The sequence below is a fragment of the Oncorhynchus nerka genome, linkage group LG24 (genome assembly GCF_034236695.1).
Source record: "Oncorhynchus nerka isolate Pitt River linkage group LG24, Oner_Uvic_2.0, whole genome shotgun sequence".
NCBI lineage: Eukaryota > Metazoa > Chordata > Actinopteri > Salmoniformes > Salmonidae > Oncorhynchus > Oncorhynchus nerka.
This window is the reverse complement of record NC_088419.1, coordinates 63848411-63860425: the sequence shown is the minus strand read 5'-3', so window position 1 is coordinate 63860425 and position 12015 is coordinate 63848411. Positions and strand designations below refer to the sequence as shown.

At 44.0% G+C, this 12015-nt stretch overlaps 1 protein-coding gene across 2 annotated transcripts in view; it reads right to left on the bottom strand.

The window, feature by feature from the left end:
• Positions 1–299: 299 nt before the first annotated feature.
• The window catches only part of LOC115108417 (formin-binding protein 1-like), a 48211-nt gene continuing 36495 nt past the window's right edge, over positions 300–12015 (bottom strand). The window contains exons 10-15 of one of the 2 annotated variants that reach the window (XM_065009051.1): positions 10205–10314; positions 9941–10073; positions 7110–7204; positions 4455–4618; positions 4088–4246; positions 300–3320 (exon numbers count right to left, since the gene is read on the bottom strand). In XM_065009051.1, coding sequence (XP_064865123.1) covers positions 3313–3320; positions 4088–4246; positions 4455–4618; positions 7110–7204; positions 9941–10073; positions 10205–10314 — 669 coding nt within the window. In that variant the 3' untranslated portion in view covers positions 300–3312. Of the gene's footprint in view, positions 4247–4454; positions 4619–7109; positions 7205–9940; positions 10074–10204; positions 10315–12015 lie in introns of both variants that reach the window. The other variant, XM_029632705.2, reaches the window with a different exon arrangement.

The window sequence follows — 12015 nt, the reverse complement described above, 5'->3', positions numbered from 1 at the left end:
GACAAAGGCACAAAAACATGGTACAAACATTATTGGGCAGACAAAAGCACAAAGGGCAAGAAGGTAGACAGAAGTTTTCAGTCACAGCGAACTGAAAAGACGAGTGACCCAGGGATGTGTGTGATTTTGGGACCTTTTACTGACAAGAATGGGTGTTGTATGTGGAGGATGAGGGCTGCAGTAGATGTCTCGGATCGGGGGGAGTGAAGCCTAAGAGGGTTTTATAAAGAAGCATCAACCAGAGGGTTTTGCGACAGGTATACAGAGATGTTAATGAAGTCTTCAAAAAGATGCCAATGTTTGTTCATGTGTTTGTTTATTAGAACAATTTGAGAGAACAGATTTTTTTCCCACACAAAGTGTCTCACAACATTAAAAGTAAAGAGATGTGCACAACATGAAGAAATAGAAGTACTGCAATTGGTTATTACAATATATGTTAAAATAAGACAACAGCGACATTCTCATATCTACTTTTCTGTCATTAGATGAATTTGCCACCATAAGCGTGAATATTACTGAGTCTTAAAACTTATTGTTAAGTTTTGCATAATGAACTACAGCATAATGGATATGATTTAGCTCAGTTTCAGTCCAAAATGAAAATCCCTTCATGGCATAACATTTGGTTAAGGATGCTAGTGAGAAACCTACATATCCATCATCAAAAAGTGTCATCACTGAAGGCCACTTGCACTGTGGTGCCAACAATTCGGTCCAGCACCGTTTTAGGCAATTAGAGACAAGCGTGTCAAAATCCTTGTTATTACTGATGGAGGATAGCCAGACACACACTGCAGACATGAATGGGTTAACGCACTTCATATTAAAAAACAACTACTTACACATTAACAACTTAAACCTTGACTTCCTCTTCTGATTTTGATCAACAATTACATGTCCATCAGGGATTTAACCAGTATTACTATATCGGTTGATATTGGAGAGTAGGGTCAAGGGTCAATACATGAATAGGCCTACAATAGAGGCAGGTAGCCAATATACAGCGCTTAAATATTTGCTGTGAACTCCAGATATGTTGAGTCAAGCATGTACCTTCATGCTCCTCGGTAAGCCACTCAAAGGAATGTCACTGAAACAAAGGGAAGGACTCCCCCCCCCCCCCCCCCCAGTTCTGATTTCTGATAACATACACCAGTTCAACAAAAGAGTGAACATTCAAATGAGCTCATCCAGGCAACGGAATGACATGATGAAACTAAACAGAATCGCAGGGTGTATATAACCTGCGCTGTTCCATTTTAAACAGCATTATCTGTGTTAGTTAGTGCACATACATCAAGGAAGAAGATCTGTTCCTCCATTGGATGTCTAAGACCTAGGGTTGTCTCTAGGAAGTTGAGAGAGATGCAGTTCAAGTAAGATGAACATATGGTATAACTTTCACAGCTTAAGTAATTATTAGGAACTAAATCACTGATCGTATTAGCATTTCAAAGTGGGACCACCAAATTAACTGCAAAAAGGGGAATATTATATCCTGGCAGGGTAAAACCCTGTGTCAGTCTGATAAAAGCTACATCTTTTCTTTGTTTTAAGCAACATGGGTGATCATGGTGATCTCTCACCATGTCAATTATGTTCATACGAATTAAAGGGAATCATGCAAGTTAGATTCACTTCCAAATTAATTCAATTAAAAATGGTTAGGACTAGGAGTATCAAAAGCAGTAAATTCCTATATTTTGTGGTAGTTCTGAACTCTACACCTCCTATAATAACAGTGGTCACAGCTGTCTCACTTTACATTTGTACAAAAGGTAGCATACAGAGTCCATTTCATTCATTCATTCATTCAATCATTGATATTTCATTAAAAATGCTATAGGGCAAAAGTGCATCATATCCCTATTCATAAGGATGTTCTGACAAACAATGCATGGTTACTATGAGCTAACAGTACGACTGATTAAAACCCTATAAAAAGTCACCATAAAAACACATTCAGTATGAAATAAAAGAGATGTTAATACAATTCAGTAATACAATTAACTACATATATACATACAGGTATATGTATACATATGTTAATATATGTATCATCACAATCAGAAATATAATATGCGCTTGAAAGAGGAACGTTAAGGTAATGCAACACTCATTCGTGTGGAGATGGCAGCACACCGAGGCCCCATGATGATCCACGGAGACAGAGGAGAAGAGACGTGGCGGTCAGGCCCAAGAGCAGCACCACAGCAAGCCAGCGTAGACCGAGTCGGTTGGAGTCCTTGTGTGCAGCAGAGAGTAATGGAAGAGCACTCAGTGGGTCCATCCTCACTCTCAGATATTATTAAGGAAAATAATGCATGGAGTGTTGTTGTTGGATGGCCTTTGTAGTTTGTTTTAGCTCAGCCTCCAGGTTTCCTGGCCTGAGCCCGAGTTCCTGTGTGGTGACTGACTGGTGAGGGAGGAAGGCCCTCTGCTGGTGTGCTGATGTCACTGCACTACCCCACCAGCCTTCCTCTTGTCTGGTGCTGGTGCAGGGAGGAGCGAGGAGGGGGTAGTGTGATGGGCAAGCCGGCTGTCTGTGACTAGAGTAGTCCTACACTGACCTGAGTGACTGAATGCGGTGCCACGAGTTACTGAACAACACCATGACAGAGATGACATTCAACACACACACACACTAGCACGACGAGAACAATTCCATCAACACAGTTAAAACTAAAACAAGGCACACAAAAAACTAAACGTGGAAGAATGAAGAAGACATACAGGAAGGTTAGAAGTGAATGAATGGGCGGTGGGAGCGACCACAGAGTTACATCCGAGACGCTGCATTCATCATGGCCAGTCCTGTATGAAGGACAGTTCATGTTACAGACATGCTGAAGCGCGTTAAGGTAAGGCGACCACAGGAGAGTGGCACAGTCAGGCAGGCATTCCCAACAATAGAATGACAATGCAACAACAAGACAGGCTGTTAGTGCTGGACGTTATCTGAGGAGCAGAAATACAGAGGTGAGTAGTAGTGTAGTTCTCTCATTATAAATGATGTTGTAAGCTGCTAGCTCTAAGACCCCTCCCCGGTCCCGGATTCTGCTGTTATGCTGCAGTTGGATGGTTACTCTGTGCTGTGTCTAGGCAGACACAGTCTAGGAAGAATGCTCCCCAACCTACAGAGGCATAGCTACTATCCCAAGAGTCTCTGCTGCTATGGAATCATGTTAATGGCCATGGACGTGTGCATGCAAACATGCAACCTGCCAAGCCTTTCCCCTCCCCTGTTCTGCCCACCCAGAACAGACTCAGCATGTACCCTCCACCAAAGACCTCGCCACACTGCTCCCCTCAGGAATCTGCAGTCCAATAGGAGAGAGAGAGAGGAGAGGAGTTACTGTACCGACTCGGCTACAGAGCAGCGACACCTGCCACAACCCACACCACTAGGACAGAGACAGTACAACTACTCCTCTGAGTGTAATATAGTCCTGACCACCAGAGGTTGCCATTGTTGTGACACACACGAAGAGAGACACGTGTGTACGATTATCTTAAAGAGTAGTACCGTAGTGGGAGGCATGAGTCATATAGGCACAAAACAGGCCAACTCCATTCCTGTCTTAAATAGGTGGAGCAGATCACTTCACATATGAGACTCACAACAGATGGCTGATAACACATATGACCATACAAAAGTAAAACAGGTACGTTTCTTTTTCTATTTTCCAAATCTGTCACCACTGACAACTAAAAACCAGTAGAGCATTACAACATCTCCTTCTAAAAACAAAAGACACATGAACTAAAAACAAACATAATACAAATCACTTCTGAAATATTAAATACAATAATCTGCTTTAAGTGGGGGAGGAGTCCCCTTGCCACAGAGCGTGGCTATGGATACGTCCTCATACAGACACACATGGCTTAATTCATTGATACAGAGCTCCTGTACAGGGAGATCACTACACTACCAGGATGTCTGTTGTGTTTGTTTGTCGTGAGCTCACACAGTGAACAAAGAAGAGGGGCTGCTGTTCTGACCAGCAATCCCCAGAGGAGGAAGAGGGGATATGATATAGGAGTCCATGCAGGTGGTCAGATCAGATGTAGGTGACTGCACCTTTGCTGTTCTTCTCCATGGCGATCTCCACGTAGGACGTGGGCACATAGCCCTCCTCTCCGCTCTGCTTCCTGGCTCGCGTCCAGCCGTCACCCTTGTCCTCCTCGATGATGTACAGCACCTCGTTCTCCTTCATCAACAACGTACCCTCGTTCTGACCTGGGGGTCAACAGCACAACACAACAGAGGCATACTGTTTGCACACAGGGAAAGAATCACACTGTACAGGAATAGCACATATTACATTTCATATTCACGCAAATACTAAATACTGCTCCACTAGTCAGAACGCCCACCACTATTACTGTCACTACACACAGTGAGCCAGTGAAATGCAGAGAGCATCACTGGCTCTGCTGTGCTGTACCGTTAAAGGAGTAGAGTGCTTTGCAGTGGCCAATGACTGGGAGCGGGTCGTCATCGTCAAACTCATCATCAAACTCGTCTGGCTGGTGGGCCTGTCGGGGGTCTGGCTGGTGAGGGGGGCTGCGGTGCTCCTGGTTGGGGACGTCGGTATAACTGCCCTCAGGGCTGGATGAAGAGAGGAGGAGAAGAGAGGGTGAAGGGAAGGATGAGAAAGAGAGTCAGTTCCATCTCAGCCACTCAGGTTTAGATGGGTGAACTCATGATAACCCTGAAGAAGGCACTATGATGCCAAAACGTTGGTGGTTTACCCAATAAATTACAGGAAGATTATAAACTGAGTACCAAACATTAGAAACACTTTCCTAATATTGAGTTGCACCCCCCTTTGAACAGCCTAAATTCATCAGGCATGGATTACAAAGGGGTTAAAGGGTTCAACAGGGCCGGATGTCCTTTGGGTGGTGGACCATTCTTGATACAGACAGGAAACGGTTGAGTGTGAAAAACCCAGTAGCGTTGCATTTCTTGACACGCTATAACAGGTGTCACGACGTGGCCTTTTGAGGGTGTATACCGTGGCTCCAACCTTCTCTCTCACTCTCCCCACCACAAGTTTTATGACTTTAAGACCTAAATAAATACCTGGTAGAAAGAGCTTCTCTTCGTTGAAATCTCCTAATCCCCAAAATGGGAGAACTAAACAATATTGATATTTTTGAGAATGTGGGAATTGTCTGTGGACACTAAAGGGATAGTCATGCTGAGTGTGTTTCATTTGGTGATCTCATGAAGGACAGGAAACAAATAACTGTATCTCTTAAAAGTGTACATTTCCCAGCTGTCAGGTTTATATATCTAAATATTGTGAAACGTATGTGATTAAACATAAAACTATTTGTGAAAAGATGTAATGTGATGTTAACCTTCTAAATTAGAAAATATGGGTTTTCATATAAAAAGTTAACCAGGTCAGTAAGCAGGCCCACGTGAGCATAGACATTATGTCGGCGTCATGGATCGCCCTTTCTCTGAAGTGTATAAAACCCATTCCTACGAAACATACAAACTTTAAAAAGTTTGAAATATCCAATAAATGTCGTTCCACTTCATAATTGTGTCCCACTTGTTGTTGATTCTTCACAAAAAAATACAGTTTTATATCTTTATGTTTGAAGCCTGAAATGTGGCAAAAGGTCGCAAAGTTCAAGGGGGCCGAATACTTTCGCAAGGCACTGTACATTAAGTAAGAGAACGCCGGGACAGAGTCCCCACGTTGGAATGGCCACAATTCTATAGGCCACAGAGACCATACAGCTGTAGTTTTGGCTACAAGGCTGGAAATGATTAAACTCTTGAGACTATCGATCACTACAGAATAAGAGCAAATTCTAGACGACACAAATTACTAGTCTGCAGCTAGAAATACCGACAACCTCCGAAGCATCTATCCTATGAGAACATTTCCAAATGGTACTCTGAAGTATCCATTCCAACCAACTACTACCACAAAATACATTGTGACATTGTTAACCAGAGACTGATGGAGGACGATTGAGGATTTCAAAAGAGAAAACAACAACGACATACGGGCGTAAATATATACATTGTAATTATTCTCGAATGAGCGGCCGTTCACGTGCAAAGGCCTAGCATTTCAATGAATATAATTAGACTGTGTAGTGAATCCATTTGGTCTTTCCCTCTCTCTCAGTCCCCATCCCTTTCCTTTGTCTACCAAGCCGTCATATCGGCTTAGCCCAATAAGGACTTTTCTATCATTGTTAGTAACCAATATCTACTGTTTGTTTGTCATGTAATTATGTGTGATTATTTAGTTAGTAAATAAATAATTAAGCCAATTTGTATATCGCTATATCATGATTTTGGCTAGGGTTTGTGCAGATATCCAAGGGTTTGCGACATTCAGTAATGAGAATTGATGAAAACTGATTCATTAATAAAAGACTAGTTGATCAGATATTAAAATATCTGAAGAGTTCTATTCGGAAAATTATAACGTTGTAATAAACATTTTCAGTGGTGCCCCGACTTCCTAGTTAATGTTTACATGATTAGTTTAATCACATAATAATTAAAGCTAGAGAACTGATTTGACATAGATAAGTCTTCACATTTAATGATAGTCCAGACATGACCCCAGTGTGCCTTACACCTACTGCCACACCCTGTTCAAAGGCACTTAAATGAATCTTGCCCATTTACCCTTTTAATGGCACACATACACAATGTCTTGATTGTCTCAAGGTTGAAAAATCCTTCTTTAACATGTCTCTTCCCCTTCTTCTACACTGATATAAGCGGATTTAACAGGTACCTCTACTAACCTTTTTGGGTGTGTGCCAGCTCAAGCTTTTCACCGAACTCTCGGTGAGTTGCAAGCTGTAGGATTCTGCTCCAGTCAGTCTGTGACTGAGTCATGTTCCTTTACAGAAAATGATTACAACACCACCCATGATAACCATTCTAAGACAGAATGGCACACATTCTAGTTATGTCTATATCTATACAAAGACATCTGGTGAATGTGGATTTTTTTAACGCTATGGCCCATGGGCACCCGTTTCACTACAATGACTCCCTCTACTATGCATGATAGGATCTATACCAGTCCTCGTGTGTTTGTGTGCCCTCTGACCTCTCTCTGCCGTGGGGGGCGTGATGGTTGACATCAGCACTGGGTCTTCGGTCTCCTCTGGTGCTCACTTTCCCCTCCACCTCCGACAGCCAGCTCTGAGTATGAGAGAGTGAGAGAGGAAATTAACAGCGGGAGAATCAGTCATATAACAGTCATACTGCTGTTCACAACCCCACGGTGGATACACTCATTCCTGTCCTTGATATGCCATCATTCAGCCAGTCTTTCAATATAGTGTAGTAGATGGAACCCCCTGAAGATCCAAGCAGCCATCAGAGCATGTGAACAGAGTTGAGCGGTGAGGAAACCTGCTTGTGCTCATCATTCATGGAGCGGTGCTCATCATTCATGGAGCGGTGCTGGTGCTCACCATTCATGGAGCGGTGCTTGTGCTCATCATTCATGGAGCGGTGCTGGTGCTCATCATTCATGGAGCGGTGCTTGTGCTCATCATTCATGGAGCGGTGCTTGTGCTCATCATTCATGGAGCGGTGCTTGTGCTCATCATTCATGGAGCGGTGCTTGTGCTCATCATTCATGGAGCGGTGCTTGTGCTCATCATTCATGGAGCGGTGCTGGTGCTCATCATTCATGGAGCGGTGCTTGTGCTCATCATTCATGGAGCGGTGCTTGTGCTCATCATTCATGGAGCGGTGCTGGTGCTCATCATTCATGGAGCGGTGCTGGTGCTCATCATTCATGGAGCGGTGCTGGTGCTCATCATTCATGGTGCGGTGCTGGTGCTCATCATTCATGGAGCGGTGCTGGTGCTCACCATTCATGGAGCGGTGCTGGTGCTCATCATTCATGGAGCGGTGCTTGTGCTCATCATTCATGGAGCGGTGCTTGTGCTCATCATTCATGGAGCGGTGCTTGTGCTCATCATTCATGGAGCGGTGCTTGTGCTCATCATTCATGGAGCGGTGCTTGTGCTCATCATTCATGGAGCGGTGCTTGTGCTCATCATTCATGGAGCGGTGCTTGTGCTCATCATTCATGGAGCGGTGCTTGTGCTCATCATTCATGGAGCGGTGCTTGTGCTCATCATTCATGGAGCGGTGCTTGTGCTCATCATTCATGGAGCGGTGCTTGTGCTCATCATTCATGGAGCGGTGCTGGTGCTCATCATTCATGGAGCGGTGCTGGTGCTCATCATTCATGGAGCGGTGCTGGTGCTCATTATTCATGGAGCGGTGCTTGTGCTCATCATTCATGGAGCGGTGCTGGTGCTCATCATTCATGGAGCGGTGCTGGTGCTCATCATTCATGGTGCGGTGCTGGTGCTCATCATTCATGGAGCGGTGCTGGTGCTCATCATTCATGGAGCGGTGCTGGTGCTCATCATTCATGGAGCGGTGCTTGTGCTCATCATTCATGGAGCGGTGCTGGTGCTCATCATTCATGGAGCGGTGCTGGTGCTCATCATTCATGGAGCGGCGCTGGTGCTCATCATTCATGGAGTGGTGCTTGTGCTGCTCCACATCCTTTCCAACCGCTCCTCTCACAGAAAAAAAAAACTTCCGCTCCAAATGTGCTCCATTCATTAAAATCACAATTGAAACAACACCCATCTATCTTTGTGACGACATGGACCTACCATTTGGTTTTGAAGTATTGAAACCAAACCATAAGATTTGAATGAAAAGTATTTGAATAAACATGTAGCGCCCATCATTTCAAATAGGCTACATGTCATATTAAAACAGCATAAAAACACTGAAAGGGTCCGGAGCAGACAGGTAGCCTAAGAAGGAAATGAATTATTTAGGCTAGAATATTTCAAGGCTATAGCCTACAAAGGAATACATCTATAAATTGCGCATTTAGGCTGTGACTTAAGAAGAATGAAACACAAATTAAACTAAAAATGCCTTAGGTATAACTGACAGTGCCTTTGATTTTATTTTTAGAAACACGAGTTTGACCAGTGTGTGGCTTCAGGCACATACGATGGTGCCTGGAGAGCAGGCCAGCAGTGGAGAATATCCTCACCGTGCTTGCAGAGCCACTGGGGATGCTAAACACCCTTTTGTCCACTCTTACCAGGCTGAGCAGAGATGCAGAGTTGCTTTTTTCTATAGGTAGGTCTAAAGGGTTTTAGGCAAAATCACCCAATCAAAAACAGAAAGGAATATGCCAGGCCTATTGGGCCAAATTCAATTATGGCCTATTGTATAGACAAGAGAACAAACATGAACTTTTAAGTGATCTTATTCTTAGTGTATAAATACTTTGCTACAGCGACACAGTTATCTACCCACCTCGTTCCTTTCTTTTAACATGTGCACGTAGTAAGTACACCATCATGCTTTTGGGATATGCGTCCTTTCAGATTCCACAATGATTCTTTAGTTCATCGCCACACTCCCTCTCTTGCTCTATCCTCATCTTTGTAAGTCACCTTGATTTTGTGTGTTTTATCAGTTTCTTTATGAAAAGATTTAGCATACTTGATGACAATAGCTAAAGCAAGGGGATAGCAGCGCACAAGTAGACTACAAATGCATGCTGGGACGGGCATGCCCTGTGAGCGGTACTGGAGCGGGCGAGAAGGCCGACGCTCCAGCCTTCGGGAATCTAGTTCCGCGCTCCGGTCAAATTGGGCACGCTCCGCTCACATACTGTACTCTGGCAGTCATATCCTGTTCTACTCAGTGTGCTGTTGACAAAGAGAAGCAGTGTATATAGTCATCCCCCAGAGGGGGCTAACTCAGCACTGTAAACCTCAGCCCAGTCACCATGTCTCCAGATGTGCTGTGAAGGCTCCCCTCCATTCCCCAACCCTCTGCTCTCTGGTTGGGGCTCCGGTGCTCTTGGCTGGGAAGACCTACCTCATTCTTGTGGATCTCAGAGCGCAGTTTCTCCATGTTGCACATGGTCTCTGATATCTTGGGCTGGAGACTCTGGGGGTCGCCCATCTGAGGGTTCTTCTCATACACATCCTTCATCTTGTTCAGTGCATCTCTGGATACACAGTCACAATGGGAAAACATCGTACACAAACAATTGAACAAATGGCACTGAAATACTAATGGAGCAGAAACATGGGCAATATATAAGATAGAATGCAGCGTTAAAGTGTTCCAATGTCCTACCTTTGGTCCACTTCTTTCTGTAGTTCTTTGCTGAGCTCGTCTATCCGAGCCTGGAGCCTCTTGCGTCTCTGTTCAGGAGGCAGATGGCTGAAGTCCTCCAGTGATGGAGCCTGAAATCACATCAGTATACCGTCTAGTCCAAATGACAGCCAGTCATGGGCTCTAGAAACCTTTTCACAGCAAGAACCAAGAGAATGACAGTAGGAGACACCAGGGAAAGAATAGGTTTGAAAACCTCACTCAAGAACTGTCTGTAACACTAGACATGTGCTATAGAACTCCACTAGATGGGACAAACTAGCTCTGGCAGTGGAGACATCACACCACTGACCACTGTGTTAAAAAAGGCCAATAGAAAAAAAGACCCCCAAAAAAAGGTTGTCAATGCGTATGTGGCTCATGTAGGTTACCATGGTAACTAACAGCACAGCATCAAACTATCACAAGGGTGTGGCTATTTTCTGTTTGGCAAAGTTACCCAAAAACGTTAAGGACAGAGGTAGGTACAATCTGATGAGCATGTTTAGTGTCTCAATCTGGGTGAAGTTATACTTGCCACAATGTTACATGATCTGTGTTATTTATATTCAGTGATTGAATGATTCTGCACATAATGTGTTGTATCATGTATCAGAAAGGCTATCCTCCAAGGAGAATACACTGTTCTCAAGGTATACTAAAGACGAGTTGACATTTTAAAAGCCCCTTCTAGATGCGATGCAATTTAGAGCACAGAGAGAGGGTTGTTTCCAGGAAGTCTGTCTCTTTACTGCAGACACACCATGAATCACCTCAGCCATCCATTAAGGAAATTAAACCAGGTCCTTCAGCCAGAAACCAATGAGACACACAGGGGTGACACACAATCAATGGTCCGGTAATACTACCTTGTGTCATTCAGACTGTGTAGCCATCATACAGTATATTGGGTGGCTCATGACGATGTACAATACAGTTAACCTTCATGTCACATCGACATGTCACCACCGCCACCCCATCCATATACCACCTACAGTTTCAATATCGCTTCCTACATTTCACACTAGACACAGACTCAATCATGAATCTGAATCCTGTGATTTCAACATCCCCCTGTTCCTAACTAGTGAAAAACAACCTGATTAAACATCAGAGAAGAGGTGAGAAGAAAGAGAGAGAGAGAGAGAAAGGTAAATCACTGCAAACCCAAACACACTGACATGCTCTTAGTCTTACCCTTCGTTTAAGACCCCTGAAAGACGCTATCCTGGGTGTGACCGTTCTCATTTCAGACAGACAGAAAGCTATGGGGTCACTGGCAAATTTAGGAAATAGAGTGGCTGACGAGGGGCCAGGTCGGGGGGGGGGGGGGGGAGAACAAAAAAGGGTTGATCAACCTCCCAACTTTCAAAACTTGGAGCATATTGTAATGATTGAACAGAAACTCATGGTGTTGTGTCTATATAAAAGTGATAAACATGTGGTTCAACATATTATCCCACAAAACAAATCTCAGCAGGAGAAACTCCAGTGAAGCAAGACGACATTTGAGAGAACCTCAGGTGGGAGACAAGAATGGACATGACAAAACAAGAGCAGGCAAATCAGAGGCAATATGAGCACCAACACCGCCAACGGACTAGACAAGTCATCTGAAAATGGCAAGCTACTCTAACACAAACCCCCCAAAAGTTATAGATTAACAGACAGACAATTTCGCCTTTGGTAGGTCAAAGTGTAGTGACGGATGTTATGGAGTAGAAAATGTTAGATCTAGGTGACTGTTGCAAAACCCAGTTACCGTAAGTCAACAGAAAGGGTGTTAGACGACG